Below are 24,337 nucleotides of genomic sequence, written 5' to 3'. Positions count from 1 at the left end.
GGACTGTGGGCCGTCTCTGCAGGCTCCGGGCTGTGGGCCGTCTCTGCAGGCTCCGGGCTGTGGGCCGTCTCTGCAGGCTCCGGGCTGTGGGCCGTCTCTGCAGGCTCCGGGCTGTGGGCCGTCGCCGGAAGCTCTGGACGGCGAACTGTCGCCGGAAGCTCTGGACAGGGGACTGTCGCCGGAAGCTCTGGACGGGGACTGCGCACTGAAGGCCTGATGCGTGGGGCTGGCTTTGAAGGCACCAGACTATTGACACGCACCTCAGGGCTAGTGCGAGGAGCAGGAACAGGACATACTGGACTGGGCAAGCGCACTAGAGACCTGATGCGTGGGGCTAGCTTTGGGGGCTCCAGACTAGTGACACGCACCTCAGGGCTAGTGCGAGGAGCAGGAACAGGATGTACTGGACTGGGCAGGCGCACTAGAGACCTGATGCGTGGGGCTGGCTTTGGAGGCGCCAGAACAGTAACACGCACCACAGGGCTAGTGCGAGGAGCAGGAACAGGATACACTGGGTCTTGAAGACGCACTGGAGGTCTGGAGCGCACAGCCTGCACAACCCGTCCTGGCTGAGTTGTCACTGTAGCCCTGCACGGGCGGAGTGCTGGCATAGGGCGAACTGGGCTGTGCTGAGGAATGATAGTTGCCGTGCGTAGAGCAGGCGCAGGGTAGCCTGGGCCTAGGAGACGCACTGGTGGCCAGATATGCTGAGCAGGCATACAGTCCAGTAAGGTGCACAGACTATACCGGAAACAACCACCCACCAAACACAAGTGAAACAAACCCCAACTAAATATGGCCTCCAATTAGAGGCAATGACAACCAGCTTCCTGGAGGTCCTACCAAAATGCCAACATAGAAATAGAAAAACTTGATAAACACATAGAAATAGATAATGTAGAACATAAACCAAAAAACCCAAACCACACAAAACAAACACCCCCTGCCACGCTCTGACCAAACTACAATAACAAATAACCCCTTTTACTGGTCAGGACGTGACAACTGAATGTAATCAGATTATGTTACTGAGTTTTGGTAATCCAAAAGTTGTGTTACTGATTTCAATTTTGGACAGGTAACTAGTAACTGTAACCGATTACATTTAAGAAAGTAACCTACCCAACCCTGCAGGGCGGCATCAGCGCTCACCTAAAAAACCCATATGCCACTGGTTGAGAGAAATTGTCATTGTTTTTCGGCAGAATTATGTGAGGTTTTATGTGTTGTTGGAGGTGCATCTTGGTCAGTTTAGCTCAGAAAATGCCTCCCTAGTCAATCTGCGTGCTGACCCTGCCTCCATGTGAAACTGACTCATATTTTTAACATGGAAGTTATGACTTAATCGCCACCACTTGGTTCTGATTTTAATGTACTGGCAGTGAGACTAGGGCTGTGGCGGTCACAACATTTTGTCAGCTGGTGATTGTCAAGCAAATAACTCTCACTGTATTTGACCGTTAATTAACATAAATACATTTGCATCTCCTGGCTTCCACACATAGCCTACAAGCCACTGATGCTGACCTTTGGAACAACTACATTTTAAAAAGTCTAATAAATCCATGTAATATGGCCTTCATCTTCACAATAAATCCATAATTTATTTTAGACATGTGTAAAGAAGCATGATATGAAGAAAATGTAGTCTATTTCAGAAGAACAAAATAACATACTTCAGAGTTGTCCTTGTTAGGCCTTGATCTGGCTATGCCAAATGGCAGTGGGCTACACTAGTTCATTTAGCAGACAAGAATTGCTTAGAATTCCGCGGCATTATTTTATAGTATGAAGAATACAATTGAACAAAGCTGAATAAAATAGAAAGGATATTTTCTCCGAACAATTTGAGGGAGTGCGCACATGCGGCTATTCTGTGTTGAGCGTTTAAAAAAAAAATAGTTATTCCTATATGCTTAATTTAGAGTTATTAAAGTGACTTTAGTTGTTCTACAAACATTCCGCTATATGTTTGGATTTTTAATACATTCTAAGGCTGCATGATGCGACTCTAACAATGATTTGAAAAAAGTCAGTTGAAAGGCATGAGCTCTGCTTTGTTTCTTTGTGCAGGCTGTACAGTTAGGGGGGAAAAGTATTTGATCCCCTGCTGATTTTGTACATTTGCCCACTGACAAAGAAATGGTCAGTCTATAATTTTAATGGTAGGTTTATTTGAACAGTGAGAGACAGAATAACAACAAAAAAATCCATAAAAATGCATGTCAAAAATGTTATAAATTGATTAGCATTTTAATGAGGGAAATAAGTATTTGACCCCCTCTCAATCTGAAAGATTTCTGGCTCCCAGGTGTCTTTTATACAGGTAACGAGCTGAGATTAGGAGCACACTCTTAAAGGGAGTGCTCCTAATCTCACCTTGCTACCTGTATAAAAGACACCTGTCCACAGGAGCAATCAATCAATCAGATTCCAAACTCTCCACCATGGCCAAGACCAAAGAGCTCTCCAAGGATGTCAGGGACAAGATTGTAGACCTACACAAGGCTGGAATGGGCTACAAGACCATCGCCAAGCAGCTTGGGGAGAAGGTGACAACAGTTGGTGCTATTATTTGCAAATGGAAGAAACACAAAAGAACTGTCAATCTCCCTCGGCCTGGGGCTCCTTGCAAGATCTCACCTCGTGGAGTTGCAATGAGAACGGTGAGGAATCAGCCCAGAACTACACGGGAGGATCTTGTCAATGATCTCAAGGCATCTGGGACCATAGTCACCAAGAAAACAATTGGTAACACACTACGCCGTGAAGGACTGAAATCCTGCAGCGCCCGCAAGGTCCCCCTGCTCAAGAAAACACATATACATGCCCGTCTGAAGTTTGCCAATGAACATCTGAATGATTCAGAGGACAACTGGGTGAAAGTGTTGTGGTCAGAGGAGACCAAAATGAAGCTCTTTGGCATTTACTCAACTCGCCATGTTTGGAGGAGGAGGAATGCTGCCTATGACCCTAAGAACAACATCCCCACCGTTTTAAACATGGAGGTGGAAACATTATGCTTTGGGGGTGTTTTTTCTGCTAAGGGGACAGGACAACTTCACCGCATCAAAGGGACGATGGACGGGGCCATGTACCGTCAAATCTTGGGTGAGAACCGCCTTCCCTCAGCCAGGGCATTGAAAATGGGTCGTGGATGGGTATTCCAGCATGACAATGACCCAAAACGCACGGCCAAGGCAACAAAGGAGTGGCTCAAGAGGAAGCACATTAAGGTCCTGGAGTGGCCTAGCCAGTCTCCAGACCTTAATCCCATAGAAAATCTGTGGAGGGAGCTGAAGGTTCAAGTTGCCAAACGTCAGCCTCGAAACCTTAACCCCTGGTCGGGCTCGACATCCAGCGAAAAATCCTATCGCCATTAGCATAACAAAATTTAATATACATTTTTTTTCAAATATAGGACTATGTTATAATCGTTTTATAGATACACCTCTCCTGAATTGAACCACGTTGTCCGATTTCAAAAAGGCTTTACAGCAAAAGCAAAACATTAGATTATGTTAGAGTATATCGTAAAAGTAGCCACATAGCCATTTTCCGACCAACCACATGCATCACAAATAACCAAAAAACAGCTAAATGCAGCACTAACCTTTGACAATCTTCATCAGATGACGCTCCTAGGACATCATGTTACACAATACATGCATTCTTTTGTTCGATAAAGTTCATATTTATATATAAAAAAAGCATTTTACATCGGCGCGTGACGTTGACTAACTATTTTCCCTCAAATGCATCCGGTGAAATAGCGCTACAATTTACTAAATTACTATTCGAAAACATTTTTAAAATGTAATATTGTCATTCTAAGATTTATAGATGAATATGAAAGCACCTGTAATGCCAGATTTAAAAATAACTTTACTGGGTAATCACACTATGCGATACTCAGAAAAATAGGCTACCGTTACAGGTCAGCGCCATCTTGGAACAATTGCATATCAAATCTACTCTTGTATACTATTGTCAATAATCCCTTACCTTTGATTATCTTCCTCAGAAAGCACTTCCAGGAATCCCAGGTCCACAACAAATGTATTTTCGTTCAAAAAAGTTAATCCTTTACGTCCCAATAGCTTGTTCTTGTTAGCGCGTTCTGAAGGCTGCTCCAAAACTCCCGTCGGCTGCGGGACTCCTCTTTCAATAAAATGCATTTTTTTTAAATTTAGGTTCGTTCAAACATGTCAAACGTTGTATAACATGAATCTTTAGGGCCTTTTTCAACCAGAGCTCCAATAAGATTCAAGGGGGACAATTGCATTGTCTTTCAAAACGTTTCGAAAAGGGGAGGGTAGCCAGGGGCGCCGGCGTCATAATGGTGATGGCCCTCCTCATGTGACCACTTTCCACAGCGTCTCATTCAGTCAGTTTTCACAGTAGGAGACTCAAACCACTTTGTAAAGACTGGGGACATCTAGTGGAAGCAATAGGAAGTGCTCAATGAACCATGTGTGATTAATAGGCAAAGTGATGAAGTTGAGTCCGCAATTCAGAATTCCACATCCTGTTACGATCGGTCTCGGGGTTTTGACTGCCATATGAGTTCTGTTATACTCACAGACACCATTCAAACAGTTTTAGAAACTTTAGGGTGTTTTCTATCCACAAGTATTAATTATATGCATATCCTAGCTTCTGAGTTTGAGTAGGAGGCTGTTTAAAATGGGCACAATTTTTTTTCAAAAATCGCTGTAGCGCCCCCTATCCTAGGCGACCGTCAAGAGGTTAATAACTTGGAGAAGATCTGCAAAGAGGAGTGGGACAAAATCCTTCCTGAGATGTGTGCAAACCTGGTAGCCAACTACAAGAAACGTCTGACCTCTGTGATTGCCAACAAGGGTTTTGCCACCAAGTACTAAGTCATGTTTTGCAGAGGGGTCAAATACTTATTTCCCTCATTAAAATGCAAATCATTTTATAACATTTTTGACATGCGTTTTTCTGGATTTTTTGTTGTTGTTATTCTGTCTCTCACTGTTCAAATAAACCTACCATTAAAATTATAGACTGATCATTTCTTTGTCAGTGGGCAAACGTACAAAATCAGCAGGGGATCAAATACTTTTTTCCCTCACTGTAGACTATACTCCTGTTGTAAAGATAAGCAATGTGCTTAATATTAGAAGAGTTGAGAAATAAATATAGTAGGCCTAGCCTATAGAAAGCTGAACCTCTTCTTTTTAGTAGAGGCCATCACTCCGTTTTCTCGTGCAAATGTATAGCCTATTGAAATGTTGCACAACATGAGCTCATGGGCCCTCATGAAGTGTTTGATTTTCGAACACATTTGCATTGATGTCAGAGTGATTAGAGGGACAATAGAGTGCTGAGTACCAGACAGTTAGCAAGTTTGGTAGGCTACTAATGACCATCAGCAACATCAGAGCTTGGAGAAGCCTAATTACCGTGACTAATCGGGCACATGGAATTTGACTGCCTTCATGACTCGTGACCTCCGGTGTTGCGGTAATACGGTGACCGGAACAGCCCTAAGGGAGACTCACAATCATGTCTGTCTGCTCTCTTTTCAGTCTGTAGAGCGTCAAGATAACGTGTACGTTTATTTCAGAATAGTTAAGCATATAAAAATACAATAATTATCTCTTCAATGCCAGGCTTGTGTAAGTGTTATAATTTGTCCCATCTCTCCTGTGTGTGTGTGTGTGTGTGTGTGTGTGTGTGTGTGTGTGTAGGACATTTGTGAGGACATCTCGGACCATGTGGAGCAGATCCATGCGTTGCTGGAGACAGAGTTCTCCTTGAAGCTGCTGTCCTACTCTGTGAACATCATTGTGGATATCCGCAGTGTGCAGCTCCTGTGGCACCAGCTCCGTGTCTCTGTCCTGGTACTGAAGGAGAGGCTGCTGCAGGGCCTCCAGGACTCCAATGGAAACTACACCCGACAGACAGACATCCTGCAAGCCTTCTCTCAGGACCACCACCAGGTTAATAATTAACAGCCTCCCTAACATGGCATGTGCTTTACACAACTATCGCTATCCTACAATAAACATGAAAACTTTTCAGGTTTCAATGATTTATTGAATAGGCATAAGCAAAAAAAACAACATGACAGTAGCATATTAAACAATTGATTGAAAGATGCATTTGTACAGTATGATATTCACTTTATTTTGGGAAATAAGAGTACATACTGTATTATGCACTTTTACACTCTCCGTGGTGACCCACTCTACCAAATATAGTTCTGAGTGGCTTGACACCAACAATATTACTCTACCAAATAACATCAGACTGCTATAACACAACTTAAACAGAGACCGTATACAGTGTGGGAATCTTATTTCTCACAGATCCAATGCAGTGGAATGGAACATACCTTGTCATTACATACTGATAGTGGGGTTGATCGGTGGCTATTGAATTCCACACAATCCTGGTCCCCAAGGTTATTAGGCTGTCCATCCCTGTACCCTGTGGTCAGTTGTGTGCCGTCCACCCACTTCCAGATCCCCTCAGTCTCTAAAATCAGACAGACCAATCCAAACAAATGCTCCTGCAGTAATTCTGTTGATAAATCTCTGTTCCTCTTCATTATTAACGATCACCAGGTCTGCTCCTCTCTCTCTGCAGTCCTGTCTGCTCTCAGCCTAGAATTTCTTCTCAGAAGAGACACAATAACAACTAGTGTTAAAGATTCTCCATCCGTGTGGACAGGATCCTCTAATAATCATATCCAATCTTTCTATATCTCTCTGTAACTGGTCTTTCTCTCTCTGTAACTGTCTCTGTTCAGTGTAGTTGGTCTTAAGGAGAGACACAGACTGTAACGTCTGGTTTTCTCTCTGGCTGATGTCCTTGTAGTAGTTGTAGGAGCGTAGTCTGATGAGAGTTGTCAGTAGGAGGACACTCAGTAGACCCTGTTCCACCACAGCCAGGGTGCCGCGCCTCACCTCTCGCCTCGCACCTCGCTTTACCCCTCCAGACTCAGATTGAGTTGAACCCTGATTCTCTGACCCACTGTCTGGTGACCCCAGGTCTGTAATGATGTCTGAACAAGCGTATAAATCATTGCACGTCTCCTCCGACTGAGGATATTTCACCCGACGGCTTCTCGTAGTGTCAGGACTGGCGAACACATAGTCAGACATCTCCTTCTTTTTAGATCAAATACTCTGTATGAGTGTAGGCGTTTGTCTTTGTCTGGGGTATCTGTTTCTGTCCTCTGTATCGTGATCAGAGCAGTATTTATACGTTGCGTCTTGCGAAATAGATATTATTAGCGTCTGGCCACCTGCTAAATAACCAAAATATCACATGTAAATGTAATACTGGTATATCTATAAATAAAAGTACTTTGGTCTTTTTCTTGTCAAGTGGGAAGTCCAGCTCTTCACACCTTTTTTTTTCTCTGTTTAAGTTCCTCTTTTTTCTCTTTACAGCAGAGATGGGTTTGATGTTTTTGAACTCATAATAACAAAGATAAGCTCCTAAGAGAGCAACAGTCTCGTTTAAAATTTGATAGGCTTAGCTTTTGGTAAATTCGAGTTTGGGAAACTAACTCCCACACACTGCGTACACAACACACCAGGGAAACACACAGAAAAATATTGCCCCACTACACATCACGGTGTAGAGACTTAAATATTCAGATACAAGTTGACTTTGTGAAGATAAAGGAGACTGAAGTCAGAGGTAATAGCTTCAATACAGAGTGCTCGGGGTACAAGCAGTCACACCCAGATGCATAGACTAGTACAAAGTGAAACTTCCTTGGTCTAGAGATTTTATACATTGATTTAATTAAGTATACATTCATTACTTTACTGTCACAATTATGTAAATTCTTTCTGTCATAAACATTAGTTTCTTGCAAAGGGGGTGAACTTTAATCACAGGATTGGTTTTGCTGCCTAGTATGGTTAATGTTTTATCTCTGCTGCCTTGTCTAACGTAAGTACAATTTTAGGAAGTTTGTGGTTAGCTTCTCGAGATTTGCAGCTTCATATATGGTACTTGTGTAAAAGCCATGTCTATAGTATACTACAAAATTCTATAGTAAGCACTATAGAATTACATGTACAGTACACAGACCCTTACACAAGTACCCAATTGGATGTGCCCTTGGATGTACACCGAGAGGTAATATGCATGCCAATCTCTCATGGCTCAAAGTGGAAGAGAGATTGACTTCATCACTACTTGCATTTGTGAGAGGTATTGACATGTTGAATGCACCGAGCTGTCTGTTCAACAGAAGCAAATAAGAAATTGTCAATTAATATCAACACAAACAAGCATCAATTATTAATAAAATTAAACAGGTAAAACTACACAATGTTACATTCCAATGGTTTAACATCAATTGCACCCAACTTCGTGTTCACTAAGTACCACAGAAGCAATGAACAATGAGCTTCAATTTTCTAACAATTTTCAGACACCCATGCATACCCAACGAGACATGCCACCAGAGGTCTCTTCACAGTCCTCAAGTCCATAACAGACTATGGGAGGCACACAGTACTACATAGAGCCATGATTCACGATTGGCGCAGCGGTCTAAGGCACTGCATCTCAGTGGTAGACGTGTCACTACAGACCCTGGTTCATTTCCAGGTTGTATCACAACCAGCCGTGATTGGGAGTCACATAGGGTGGTGCATAATAGGTCCAGCGTTGTCTGGGTTAGGGTTTGGCTGGGGTATGCCGTCATTGTGAATAAGAATTTGTTCTTAACTGACTTGCCTGGTTAAATAAATAAAATAAAAATACATGGAACTCTATTCCACATCAAGTAACTAATTCAAGCAGTAAAACATAGGCACAGACACATGCATACACACACACACGATAACATACGCACTATAAAGTGCCTTGCGAAAGTATTCACCCCCTTGGCATTTTTCCTATTTTGTTGCCATACAACCTGGAATTAAAATAGATTTTGGGGGGGTTTGTACACAACATGCCATCGCTTTGAAGATGCAAAATATTTTTCATTGTGAAACAAACAAGAAATAAGACAAAAACAACAGAAAACTTGAGTGTGCATAACTATTCACCCCACCAAAGTCAAAACCTTTACAGCTGCAAGTCTCTCAGGGTATGTCTCTATAAGCTTGGCACATCTAGCCACTGGGATTTTTGCCCTTTCTTCAAGGCAAAACTGCTCCAGCTCCTTCAACTAGGATCGTTTCCGCTGGTGTACAGCAATCTTTAAGTCATACCACAGATTCTCATTTGGATTGAGGTCTGGGCTTTGACTAGGCCATTCCAAGACATTTAAATGTTTTCCCTTAAACCACTCGAGTGTTGCTTTAGCAGCATGCTTAGGGTCATTGTCCTGCTGGAAGGTGAACCTCCGTCCCAGTCTCAAATCTCTGGAACACTGAAACAGGTTTCCCTCAAGAATTTCCCTGTATTTAGCGCCATCCACCATTCGTTCAATTCTGACCAGTTTTCCAGTCTCTGCTGATGAAAAACATCCCCACAGCATGATGCTGCCACCACCATGCTTCACTGTGGGGATGGAGTTCTCGGGGTGACGAGAGGTGTTGGGTTTGCACCAGACATAGCATTTTCCTTGATGGCCAAAAAGCTCAATTGACCAGAGTACCTTCTTCCATATGTTTGGGGAGTCTCCCACACGCCTTTTGGCAAACACCAAACTTGTTTGCTTATTTTTTTCTTTAAGCGATGGCTTTTTTTCTGGCCACTCTTCCGTAAAGCCCAGCTCTGTGGAGTGTATGGCTTAAAGTGGTCCTATGGACAGATACTCCAATCTCTGCTGTGGAGCTTTGCAGCTCCTTCAGGGTTTTCTTTGGTCTCTTTGTTGCCTCTCTGATTAATGCCTTCCTTGCCTGGCCCGTGAGTTTTGGTGGGTGGCCCTCTCTTGGCAGGTTTGTTGTAGTGCCATATTAATAAAAAAAAATTATAACGGATTTAATGGTGCTCCGTGGGATGTTCAAAGTTACTGATATTTCTTTATAGCCCAACCCTGGTCTATACTTCTCCACAACTTTGTCCCTGACCTGTTTGGAGATCTCCTTGGTCTTCATAGTGCCGCTTGCTTGGTGGTGGCCCTTCCTTAGGGGTGTTGCAGACTCTTGGTCTTTCAGAAGAGGTGTATATACACACTGAGATCATGTGACAGATAATGTGACACTTAGACTGCACACAGGTGGACTGTGTTTAACTAATTATGTGACTTCTGAAGGTAATTGGTTGCACCAGATCTTATTTAGGGGCTTCATAGCAAAGGGGGCGAATACATATGCACGCATCACTTTTCAGTTTAAATTTTCTTTAAAAAAATTCTGAAACAAGTTGTTTTTTTCATTTCACTTCACCAATTTGGACTATTTTATGTATGTCCATTACATGTAGTCCAAGTAAAAATATGTTTAAATTACAGGTTGTAATGCAACAAAATAAGAAAAACACCAAGGGGGATGAATACTTTTGCAAGGCACTGTACACACACGTACACATGGATTTTGTGTTATAGATATGTGGTAGTGGAGTAGGGGCCTAGGGCACACACTTAATGTGTTGGAAAATCTGTTTTGAATGTATTGTAATGTTTTTAAAATTGTATAACTGCTTTAATTTTGCTGGACCCCAGGAAGAGTGGGGATCCATAATGAATACAAAAATACAAATACATGATTGAGGAATACTACAGTGTGGAGTATAGGATTCTACAGTATACTACAGTTTACTATAGAATTCTATAGTAAGTACTTTAGTATTTTATAGTGAACTGAAGTCTTTTTTTATGTGTATCAAACTGAAGGGAAACAAAGTGTGAGCATTTTAAAACATGTTTAGTTAAGGTAGGCCGTCTGAGCGGGCCTTATTCTATGATATTAATACAAAGAACAAAGTATGTGTGTGTTCGCTGGATGTCCTGTCAATTGGTCATGCTGGTCTCTTCAGTTGTCCACTGGACATCCTGGCCTCTACAATAGGATAATCTTTTAGGCAATTTCAGTCTACCCCCACACACCGTGCATAAAACACCAGGGAAAAAGAGTAACATTTTGAGAGAGAAAAATATTTAGACATTACACATTACAGCTTCTCTACTGTCTGTTACATAAATAATGCACACCACATTGTGGTACATGCAGGAATTACTACAGATGAGGAATCCAGGGATGTGGAATATTATTTATTGTACCATAGCAGACTCTTAAACGCTGACCAGACCGCTCGCACGTGTGCGTCCGCCATCGCGCGCATTTTGATTTTGTTCTCCTACACCAGACGCGATCAGGACACGCAGGTTGAAATATCAAAACGAACACTGAACCAACTATACTAATTTGGGGACCGGTCGAAAAGCAAACATTTATGGCAATTTAGCTAGCTAGCTTGCTGTTGTTAGCTAATTTTTCCTTCCAGTTCTCTGCTGCCAATGACTGGAACGAACTGCAAAAATCACTGAAGCTGGAGACTCATATCTCCCTCACTAGCTTTAAGCACCAGCTGTCAGAGCAGCTCACAGATCACTGCACCTGTGCATAGCCCATCTGTAAATAGCCCATCCAATCTACCTCATCCCCATACTGTATTTATTTATCTTGCTCCTTTGCACCCCAGTATCCCAACTTGCACATTCATCTTCTGCACATCTACCATTCCAGTGTTTAACCTGTTGAGGACAGACGTTCCGCTAGCGGAACCCCGTTCCGCCTGCGGAACCCCTAGCCAACAGCCAATGGCATCGCACGGCGCGAAATACAAAACCAACTAAAATACCACAATTACATTTTCTCAAACAATCAACTATTTTACACCATTTTAAAGATAAGACTCTCGTTAATCTAACCACATTGTCAGATTTCAAAAAGGCTTTACAGCGAAAGCAAAACATTAGATTATGTTAGGAGAGTACATAGACACAAATAATTACACAGCCATTTTCCAAGCAAGCATATGTCACATAAACCAAAACCACAGCTAAATGCAGCACTAACCTTTGATGATCTTCATCAGATGACACTCCTAGGACATTATGTTATAATACATGCATGTTTTGTTCAATCAAGTTCATATTTATATCAAAAACCAGCTTTTTACATTAGCATGTGATGTTCAGAACTAGCATACCCACCAAAAACGTCCGGTGAATTTACTAAATTACTCATGATAAACGTTGACAAAATACATATATTATTTTAAGAATTATAGATACAGAACTCCTTTATGCAATCGCTATGTCCGATTTTAAAATAGCTTTTCGGCGAAAGCACATTTTGCAATATTCTGAGTACATAGCTCGGCCATCACAGGCTAGCTATTTTGACATCCGCCAACTTCGGGGTCACCTAAACTCAGAATTACTATAAGAAAAATTGGATTACCTTTGCTGTTCTTCGTCAGAATGCACTCCCAGGACTTCTACTTCAACAACAAATGTTGTTTTGGTTCCAAATAATCCATAGTTATATCCAAATACCTCTGTTTTGTTCGTGCGTTCAGGTCACTATCCGAAGGGTAACGCGCGAGCGCATTTCGTGACCAAAAAATTCAAAATATTCCATTACCGTACTTAGAAGCATGTCAAACGCTGTTTAAAATCAATTTTTATGCTACTTTTACTCGTAAAATAGCGATAATATTCCAACCGGGCAACGTTGTATTCATTCAAAGACAGAAAGAAAAACATGGCGAGTTCTCGTGACCGCGCATCTCCAGTGTCGCTGACCACTTACAAACTCTGCTGCCGTACTTTGCCCAGAGACAGCAGACACCCCATTCCACTTTCTGGCGGCTTTAGAGAGCCAATGGAAGCCTTAGAAAGTGTCACGTTACAGCACAGATGCTGTAATGTCGATAGAGATGCAACAGAAGGACAACAAATTGTCAGACAGGGCACTTCCTGCATGGAATCTTCTCAGGTTTTGGCCAGCCATATGAGTTCTGTTATACTCACAGACACCATTCAAACAGTTTTAGAAACTTTAGAGTATTTTCCATCCAAATCTACTAATTATATGCATATTCTAGTTTCTGGACAGGAGTAGTAACCAGATTAAATCGGGTACGTTTTTTTATCCGGCCGTGAAAATACTGCCCCTATCCCAAAGAAGTTAATTGCTATATTGTAATTACTTCACCACCATGGCCTATTTATTGCCTTACCTCCCTTATCCTACCTCGTTTGCACATGCTATATATAGACTTTTTATACTGTATTATTGACTGTATGTTTGTTTATTCCATGTGTAACTCTGTGTTGTTGTATGTGTCGAACTGCTTTGCTTTATCTTGGCCAGGTCGCAGTTGCAAATGAGAACTTGTTCTCAACTAGCCTACCTGATTAAATAACGGTGAAATAAAATAAAAATAAAAAAGTTAATCTTTCAATCACCCAGTGGGTATATGCTCCTAAAAACCAATGAGGAGATGGGAGAGGCGGGACTTGCAGCGTGTCAAGCATCACAAATAGAATCAAGTTCTATTTTAGCTCCTGGCTACGCAGACGCTCGTTGGCGCGTTCGAGCAGTGGGTGCAATGATTGATGTGCAATGTTACATGCTTACCACACCGCTCGCGTCGCGTGCGTTGCAAAATAAATGTACACATACATGTTATTCAGTCATTGCACCCACACTGCTCGTGTGCGTCAATGAGCGTCTGTGTAGCCAGGCGCTAAAATGGAACTTGGTTATTTTTGTGGACTTGATGCTCTGCAAGTCCCGTCTCTCCCTTCTCCTCATTGGTTTTTAGGAGCATATACCCACGTGGGTGATTGAAAGATGAACTGAGGTCCACACTCCAGTCCAGTTGGTGGTGGTAATGCATCTTAAAGTTGGTTGCCAACCGCCATATAACAACCAAAGAAGAAGAAGAAGAAGAAGGCTGAAGGAGGAGAGATTACTAGAAACAAACTCATTTTACCATTTTATCTGTGGACTAATTGGACGCACGCGAGCGGTGTGGTCAGCTTGTTAGGAGTTGCAAACTCCTATTTGGTTTACTTAAGGCGCAATCTGTGATTGATACATCCATTTTTTTACCTTAAAATTTATGACATACAGCCATTTGAGTCTTGAAGAATATAACTTCTAAATCCCTCATGAGCTTAGTTCAACAGTTGTACCCCGTCAAAACCCAAAATATAAGCTTGTTTTACGCCATTGTTTATAAACAATGCATTTGTAAACAAACACTGTACATATTAAAAACATGGTTAAAACTATCATTTTTATCTCATGGATGGTCAGTCATTTATCCATAGCTGTCTTTGAGAGTGTTTACTGAATTTGAGAGTGTTTACATTTCTCCAGCCTCATCCCTCAGTTGTTTACCGAAACAGTGGCATGTTGACCGCTTTGTTGTTTTTTAACTGTAGATTGCCCTTTTAAAGCATTTTAAGTTATATTTTTTGTAAACTTAAATGGTGTGTTAATCAAGTGTCCCCCCCTCCTCCCGTATCTCCCCCAGGCTCGCCTGGATGCTCTGACTGAGGTGGACGACTGCGGCCAGCTGACCATTAAGTGCAGTCAGGACTACTTCTCCCTGGACTGTGGCATCACAGCCTATGAGCTCAGCGACTATAGCCCCAGTGAGGACCAGGAGGGTACCAGCGGCTCGGGCCAGGGGCAGGAGCCCTGCTGTAGATACCCCAATCTAAAGAGCGACTTCCCAGAGCTCATCCAGAGTGTGGACCTGCTGACCATCACAGCCAAGCAGAGCCAGAACCAGGGGGCCGTCCCAGAGCAGGAAGTGGAGGAGCCAAGTACCACTATAGAGAAACACAGAGACAAGCCCTCCAGCACAGGGGCGGAGAACAACCCTGCACCTGGACCCAAAATGCACTGCGACATGCCCCAGAGCAAGAGCACTCCACTCTCCAAGCAGCCCCTTCAGGGCAGCATGAGTAACGAGGTGTCCCCCACTCAGCCTGTCCTGCCAAAGAAGCCCATGTATCTGGAGGGAGAGGCTGAGTCCAGCCTCAGCCTAAGGAGATCCACCCTGCCTCCCTCTCTTCAATTCCAGGCAGACCTGAGCCGGAGCACTCCCTCTCTCCTGGACCTTCCCGACCGCTCCAAGTTCTGGCTGGAGCTGAACGCTGTGTGCCCCAGCAACGCCTCCCAGTCCTTTGACAGCCTGCAGGCCATGAACAGCATGAACGTGCAGGCCAGCAGACAAAGAGAGGCTGGAGGGTACCAGAGGCAAGGAAGCCCTGTTGGCGCTCACATCCCTCTACAGAGGAGCTCCTCAGAGGCAGGCCAGGGAGGCCACTTCCCCCAGGACCTCTCCTCCTTCCCCACCCTCTTCTCAGGAAACAATGGATGCAGCAGGGACCTGAAGGATCCACAGACAGACAGAGACACAGACAGCTCCCTACCCTCTCCTATGAGGGAGCCCTCAGACCACGAGTCCCACTATGAGGCCTCCAGCGAGGACTTCCGCTCTCCCACCAAGGAAGCCGTCTGTATCATCCAGCCCCAGTGCCCCCACCTCCCCCACCCAGCCCCAGTGGGGGCCAGCTCTAACCCCAGCAAGGAGCACTGGTTCAGGTCAGATGAGTTCCTGGCTCTGCCCGCCCAGCTAAAGAAGACAGAGATGCTAGCTATGAAGCTGGAGACCCTGGCCCAGAGACCTGGCCACCAGGGACACCATGAGTCCATTCAGGATGTTGACGACTGGGAGCTAACTGAGGTCAATTCAGACTGGGAGGGCGAGGGCCCGGGCAGCCCCCAACCCCCTTTGGGCTTCGACGCCCTCCAACCCCCTTACAAGAGGCCTTTCCACGTGGGGATGGGGTACTTCTCGCCCACCTCGTCCAGCGACATGGCTCCATCCCTGGATGAGAGCATTGAGTCGGGCCCCCTCAGTGACCTGCTGTCTGAGGACGAGGCCTGGAGCTCCAGGGAGAGTAGGAAGAGAGACAACAACAGGGGCTGGAGCTCCGGGGAGACCAGAGTGAGAGACACCAACAGGTCTCTCACCCTGCATCCCACCACCACCACTACCATGGCCCCCCACATAGAGACACAGTGTAAACCCTTCATCCAACAGCTACTGGATGACATCCAGCACCACGACAACCACCCAGACATATGGGGCAAGATAGAGGTAATGAGAGCCTCAGCCTCTGACACATACACTTTTACTATGATGTTGTTGTGGTTTCAAGCATTGGTTATTCCAGGATCTAAAATGTATAGTAGATGGACTTAGGGCTGTGACGGTTATGGAATTTTCAATGATGGTAATTGGCCAGCTAAATGACCATGATCACCGTAATAACAGTTGGAATATCTCCTGACTGCGTGGGCTGGAATTGAAATAGAGTGAATAGAACGGGCATCCCCATTCAAGTCAATGATGGCATAATGGGTGGACTGTAGAGATGGGGGTTTGAAATCATTTCACTATACACATAGTATCATTCATTTTTGTCTGATATCCAGATATTCTAAATGCATGCTGTTTGAACATATTTTTTTCACCTGTGCACATTTCTGTGGGAGGGAGAGGCTGGCGTTCTATTGTTGCCAGTGAGATTGGTGCGAGCAGATGGAGGCAGAGAGCGAGATGCTACTTGGCTATAGCCAAGACTAGCTAACTTCCAAGTAGAAGCCACAATGTTATTTATCATCCCGTATAACAGTTCCTGCCTTGACTGGGGTAGCCTAAAGAAACTAGCTAGCCAGCTATAGCTAGCTAGACTAATTGAGACCACATTTTACGTTTTCTCCCCAACCCAATTCAGATAAAACAACAGCCTGCCTGTTAGTTGCTCGTTATGGCCTACTCCTTCTCATTCTGCTAACTTTGAATTCCTCTCACTACACTATTGAGCTTCTTTGCCGCTTTGATTGGCCAAAATAAACAACAAGCTACACATGGGGGGCATTTTATGGGCACAACTACATAGACATTTTTGGTTTTATTACATTTATCATTTGAAATCCTTGCTATCTTTGTATGTAACAATGTCACATGGACATTTTAGTTTTAGGTTTTATTTATTCATTCCAAAGGAAAGAAGTGAAAGACAAAACAGTACAGATAAAAAAACTGGTAAAAATGGTGTGTAGTTAAGGTTGGAAGCCCAAAAGGGTTTATATGAAAACCACACCACAAATATGAGTAAAAAAAAGAAATGTTTGTTCAATCAGTTAAACAAAGCATATTCATTCTAATTGTACATGATATACTCAGTATACAAGAAAAAGTGTGTGTCTGTGTCTGTGTGAGTGAGTGTCTGAGTGAGTGAGTGAGTGAGTGAGTGAGTGAGTGAGAGAGTGAGAGAGAGAGTGAGTGAGAGAGAGAGAGTTAGGCTACATGGAGGGGATTATTGGGTAGTTTGATTCATCAGGCTGACCCCCAGACTTCGCTTGATTGAAGTTATTGAGGTATGATGATGTTTTGGCAATGTGAAGATAAGAATTCCAGAGTATGGTACTTCTGTATCTGATAGAGAATTGACTATGGGAGGTCTGGCACTGGGGAGGGTGAAGGTTATCCCAGTGTCTTGTGTTATATAGATGGATTTCAGAATTAACCTGGAAGAATCCATTGAAGTGTTTAGGTAAACTGTCTGGGAGGTATGAATATTTGTAGATGAAAGTGCATAATTGGTGTACATTAATGATCTAAATAGACAAGATATTGAGTTTCTTAAGCAAAGGTGCAGATGGAGCCAGGTAATTAGAGGAGCTGGCTAGTCACGTTTATTTTGTATGATGAGTCATTTGTGTAGGTAGGAGGCATATGTACTGGCCCAGACAATATTACAGTAAATGAGATAATATGTATAAATTCAGCTGTAGTATAGAGTTAGGAAGCAAGCCTGATGAACCAAACCACTAATCTTTCTGATGATACCAACAGATTTCATCACTTTTCTGCAGACAAATGTAATATGATCTTTCCAGGACAACTTTTCATCAACTACAACTAATAGGAATCAATTAGATGTTCATTTCCACCAATTGAGAATCTGGCCCCCCCCCCCCCCAAAAAAAAAATTCACAATATTTCTTATGCTTACAAGTGAATAGAATAAAGTTGGATTTTGTAACATTTGTTTATCTGGAACCATTCATAAAATGTTTCCAAACCTGAGTTGGCTTCATTATTTAGAGAATCCAAATTCTTGTGTGATGATAAAATCAAATTGGTATCATCAGCGAAGAGAATGGGAAGTACGGTAGAAGACCCACCAGCAAGGTCATTGATATAGATTAGTATGGTATGGTAGAATACACAGCAGTAAGGTCATTGATGTAGATTATTATGGTATGGTAGAATACCCAGCAGCAAGGTCATTGATATAGATTAGTATGGTAGAAGACACAGCAGCAAGGTCATTTATATAGATTAGTATGGTAGAAGACACAACAGTACGGTCATTGTTAAAGATTAGTATGGTATGGTAGAATACACAGCAGCAAGGTCATTTATATAGATTAGTATGGTAGAATACACAGCAGCAAGGTAATTGTTAAAGATTACTATGGTATGGTAGACGCCACAGCAGCAAGGTCATTGATATAGATTAGTATTGTAGAAGACATAGCAGGAAGGTCATTGATATAGATTCGTATGGTATGTTAGAAGACACAGCATCAAGGTCATTGATATAGATTAGTATGGTATGGTAGAAGTCACAGCAGCAAGGTCATTGATATAGATTATTATGGTTTGGTAGAATACACAGCAGCAAGGTCACTGATATAGATTCGTACGGTATGGTAGAAGTCACAGCAGCAAGGTCATTGATATAGATTATTATGGTTTGGTAGAATACACAGCAGCAAGGTCACTGATATAGATTCGTACGGTATGGTAGAAGTCACAGCAGCAAGGTCATTGATATAGATTCGTACGGTATGGTAGAAGACACAGCAGCAAGGTCATTGATATAGATTAGTATGGTAGAAGACCCAGCAGCAAGGTCAATGATATATATTAGTATGGTATGGTGGAATACACAGCAGGAAGGACATTGATATAGATTAGTATGGTAGAAGACACAACTGCAAGGTCATTGATATAGATTAGTGTGGTAGAATACACAGCAGCAAGGTCATTGATATAGATTTGTATTTTATAGTAGAAGAACCAGCAGTAAGGTCATTGATATAGATTAGTATGGTAGAATACACAGCTGCAAGGTCATTGATATAGATTTGTATTTTATAGTAGAAGATCACGCAACAAGGTCATTGATATAGATTAGTATGGTAGAAGATACAGCATCATGTTAATTGATATAGATTGGAATGGTTTGGTAGAATACACAGCAGGAATGTCATTGATAAAGTATGGTATGGTAGAATACACAGCAGCAAGGTCATTGATGTAGACTGGTATCGTGTGGTAGAATACACAGCAGTAAGGTCATTGATATAGATTTGACTTTATAGTAGAAGACACACCAGCAAGGTCGTTGATATAGATTATTATGGTATGGTAGAAGTCACAGCAGGAAGGTCATTGATGTAGACTGGTATCGTGTGGTAGAATACACAGCAGCAAGGTCATTGATATAGATTAGTATGGTATGGTAGAAGTCACAGCAGCAAGGTCATTGATATAGATTAGTATTGTAGAAGACATAGCAGGAAGGTCATTGATATAGATTAGTATGGTAGAATACACAGCAGCAAGGTCATTGATAAAGATTCGTAAGGTATGGTAGAAGTCACAGCAGCAAGGTCATTGATATAGATTATGGTTTGGTAGAAGACACAGCAGCAAGGTCATTGATATAGATTAGTATGGTAGAAGACCCAGCAGCAAGGTCAATGATATAGATTAGTATGGTATGGTGGAATACACAGCAGGAAGGTCATTGATATAGATTAGTATGGTAGAAGACACAGCAGCAAGGTCATTGATATAGATTTAGTATGGTAGAAGACACAACAGTACGGTCATTGTTAAAGATTAGTATGGTATGGTAGAATACACAGCAGCAAGGTCATTTATATAGATTAGTATGGTAGAATACACAGCAGCAAGGTAATTGTTAAAGATTACTATGGTATGGTAGACGCCACAGCAGCAAGGTCATTGATATAGATTAGTATGGTATGGTAGACGCCACAGCAGCAAGGTCATTGATATAGATTAGTATTGTAGAAGACATAGCAGGAAGGTCATTGATATAGATTAGTATGGTATGTTAGAAGACACAGCATCAAGGTCAATGATATAGATTAGTATGGTATGGTGGAATACACAGCAGGAAGGACATTGATATAGATTAGTATGGTAGAAGACACAGCTGCAAGGTCATTGATATAGATTAGTGTGGTAGAATACACAGCAGCAAGGTCATTGATATAGATTTGTATTTTATAGTAGAAGAACCAGCAGTAAGGTCATTGATATAGATTAGTATGGTAGAATACACAGCTGCAAGGTCATTGATATAGATTTGTATTTTATAGTAGAAGATCACGCAACAAGGTCATTGATATAGATTAGTATGGTAGAAGATACAGCATCATGTTAATTGATATAGATTGGAATGGTTTGGTAGAATACACAGCAGGAATGTCATTGATAAAGTATGGTATGGTAGAATACACAGCAGCAAGGTCATTGATGTAGACTGGTATCGTGTGGTAGAATACACAGCAGTAAGGTCATTGATATAGATTTGACTTTATAGTAGAAGACACACCAGCAAGGTCGTTGATATAGATTATTATGGTATGGTAGAAGTCACAGCAGGAAGGTCAATGATGTAGACTGGTATCGTGTGGTAGAATACACAGCAGCAAGGTCATTTATATAGATTAGTATGGTAGAAGACACAGCAGCAAGGTCATTGATATAGATTAGTAAGGTATGGTAGAATACACAGCAGCAAGGTCATTTATATAGATTAGTATTGTAGAAGACATAGCAGGAAGGTCATTGATATAGATTCGTAAGGTATGGTAGAAGTCACAGCAGCAAGGTCATTGATATAGATTATTATGGTTTGCTAGAATACACAGCAGCAAGGTCACTGATATAGATTCGTACGATATTTTATAGTAGAAGATCACGCAACAAGGTCATTGATATAGATTAGTATGGTAGAAGATACAGCATCATGTTAATTGATATAGATTGGAATGGTTTGGTAGAATACACAGCAGGAATGTCATTGATAAAGTATGGTATGGTAGAATACACAGCAGCAAGGTCATTGATGTAGACTGGTATCGTGTGGTAGAATACACAGCAGCAAGGTCATTGATATAGATTAGTATGGTAGAAGACACAGCAGAAAGGTCATTTATATAGATTAGTATGGTATGGTAAAAGACACAGCAGCAAGGTCATTTATATTGATTAGTATCGTATAGTAGAAGAAACAGCAGCAAGGTCATTGATATAGATTCGTATGGTATGGTAGAAGTCACAGCAGCAAGGTCATTGATATAGATTCGTATGGTATGGTAGAAGTCACAGCAGCAAGGTCATTGATATAGATTAGTAAGGTATGGTAGAATACACAGCAGCAAGGTCATTGATATAGATTAGTATGGTAGAAGACATAGCAGGAAGGTCATTGATATAGATTCGTATGGTGTGGTAGAATACACAGCAGCATGGTCATTGATATAGATTCGTATGGTGTGGTAGAATACACAGCAGCATGGTCATTGATATAGATTAGTATGGTATAGTAGAATACACAGCAGTAAGGTCATTGATATAGATTTGATTTTATAGTAGAAGACACAGCAGCAAGGTCATTGATATAGATTTGTATTTTATAGTAGTAAGGTCATTGATATAAATTAGTATGGTAATAGACACAGCAGGAAGGTCATTGATGTAGACTGGTATCGTGTGGTAGAATACACAGCTGCAAGGTCATTGGTATAGATTTGTATTTTATCGTAGAAGATCACGCAACAAGATCATTAATATAGATTAGTATGGTAGAAAATACAGCATCATGTTAATAGATATAGATTGGTATGGTTTGGTAGAATACACAGCAGCAAGGTCATTGATATAGATTAGTATGGTATATTAGAATACACAGCAGCATGGTCATTGATATAGATTTGATTTTATAGTAGAAGACACAGCAGCAAGGTCATTGATATAGATTAGTATGGTATGGTAGAAGACACAGCAGGAAGGTCATTGATATAGACTGGTATGGTATGGTAGAATACACAGCAGGAAGGTCATTGATATAGACTGGTATCGTGTGGTAGAATACACAGCAGCAAGGTCATTTATATAGATTAGTATGGTAGAAGACACAGCAGCAAGGTCATTGATATAGATTAGTAAGGTATGGTAGAATACACAGCAGCAAGGTCATTTATATAGATTAGTATTGTAGAAGACATAGCAGGAAGGTCATTGATATAGATTCGTAAGGTATGGTAGAAGTCACAGCAGCAAGGTCATTGATATAGATTATTATGGTTTGCTAGAATACACAGCAGCAAGGTCACTGATATAGATTCGTACGATATTTTATAGTAGAAGATCACGCAACAAGGTCATTGATATAGATTAGTATGGTAGAAGATACAGCATCATGTTAATTGATATAGATTGGAATGGTTTGGTAGAATACACAGCAGGAATGTCATTGATAAAGTATGGTATGGTAGAATACACAGCAGCAAGGTCATTGATGTAGACTGGTATCGTGTGGTAGAATACACAGCAGCAAGGTCATTGATATAGATTAGTATGGTAGAAGACACAGCAGAAAGGTCATTTATATAGATTAGTATGGTATGGTAAAAGACACAGCAGCAAGGTCATTTATATTGATTAGTATCGTATAGTAGAAGAAACAGCAGCAAGGTCATTGATATAGATTCGTATGGTATGGTAGAAGTCACAGCAGCAAGGTCATTGATATAGATTCGTATGGTATGGTAGAAGTCACAGCAGCAAGGTCATTGATATAGATTAGTAAGGTATGGTAGAATACACAGCAGCAAGGTCATTGATATAGATTAGTATGGTAGAAGACATAGCAGGAAGGTCATTGATATAGATTCGTATGGTGTGGTAGAATACACAGCAGCATGGTCATTGATATAGATTCGTATGGTGTGGTAGAATACACAGCAGCATGGTCATTGATATAGATTAGTATGGTATAGTAGAATACACAGCAGTAAGGTCATTGATATAGATTTGATTTTATAGTAGAAGACACAGCAGCAAGGTCATTGATATAGATTTGTATTTTATAGTAGTAAGGTCATTGATATAAATTAGTATGGTAATAGACACAGCAGGAAGGTCATTGATGTAGACTGGTATCGTGTGGTAGAATACACAGCTGCAAGGTCATTGGTATAGATTTGTATTTTATCGTAGAAGATCACGCAACAAGATCATTAATATAGATTAGTATGGTAGAAAATACAGCATCATGTTAATAGATATAGATTGGTATGGTTTGGTAGAATACACAGCAGCAAGGTCATTGATATAGATTAGTATGGTATATTAGAATACACAGCAGCATGGTCATTGATATAGATTTGATTTTATAGTAGAAGACACAGCAGCAAGGTCATTGATATAGATTAGTATGGTATGGTAGAAGACACAGCAGGAAGGTCATTGATATAGACTGGTATGGTATGGTAGAATACACAGCAGGAAGGTCATTGATATAGACTGGTATGGTATGGTAGGAGACAGAGCAGCACGGTCATTGATATAGATAACTATGGTTTAGTAGAATACACAGCAGCAAGGTCATTAATATGGATTAGTATGGTATGTGTCACATTCGTCATAGGAAGGAGACCAAAGCGAAGCGTGGGTATTGTTCCACATCTTTTTAATGTGAAACTTTGCAAAACAAACAATATTCTACCAAACAAAACACAAACTGTGACGAAAGAGGTGGAACATGCACCTCAAAATAATCTCCCACAAACACAGGTGGGAAAAACAACTACTTAAATATGATCCCCAATTAGAGACAACGATGACCAGCTGTCTCTAATTGGGGATCATACAAAATTCCTAACATAGAAAAAAGAAACAGAACCAAAACAACATAGAACTAAATAAACTAGATAAACCCCCTCCAGTCACGCCCTGACCTACTCTACCATAGAAAATAAGAGCTCTCTATGGTCAGGATGTGACAGTACCCCCCCCAAAGGTGCGGACTCCGGCTGCAAAACCTGAAACCAAAAGGGTGGGTTGGGGGGGTGTCTAGTGTTGGTGGCGGCTCTGGTGCGGGACGAAAAACCTTCTCACCCCACGGATCCTCCCGCATCGGAGGCGGTTCTGGTGCGGGACGACGAACCCTCTCATCCTGCAGATCCGCCAGCATAGGGGGCGGCTCTGGTGCAGGACGAAGAACCCTCTCATCCTG

The 24,337-nt window shown here is 41.8% G+C and overlaps 1 protein-coding gene across 1 annotated transcript in view; it reads left to right on the top strand.

The window, feature by feature from the left end:
• The window catches only part of LOC115161786 (A-kinase anchor protein 6), a 238,109-nt gene that overhangs the window by 56,178 nt on the left and 157,594 nt on the right, over positions 1-24,337 (top strand). The window contains exons 3-4 of the mRNA XM_029712567.1: positions 5,718-5,969; positions 14,443-16,080. Coding sequence (XP_029568427.1) covers positions 5,718-5,969; positions 14,443-16,080 — 1,890 coding nt within the window. The remainder of the gene's footprint in view (positions 1-5,717; positions 5,970-14,442; positions 16,081-24,337) is intronic.

This window comes from Salmo trutta, chromosome 25 (genome assembly GCF_901001165.1).
Source record: "Salmo trutta chromosome 25, fSalTru1.1, whole genome shotgun sequence".
NCBI lineage: Eukaryota > Metazoa > Chordata > Actinopteri > Salmoniformes > Salmonidae > Salmo > Salmo trutta.
The sequence above is the reverse complement of the archived record's forward strand: the minus strand, read 5'-3'. Positions and strand labels throughout refer to the sequence as shown.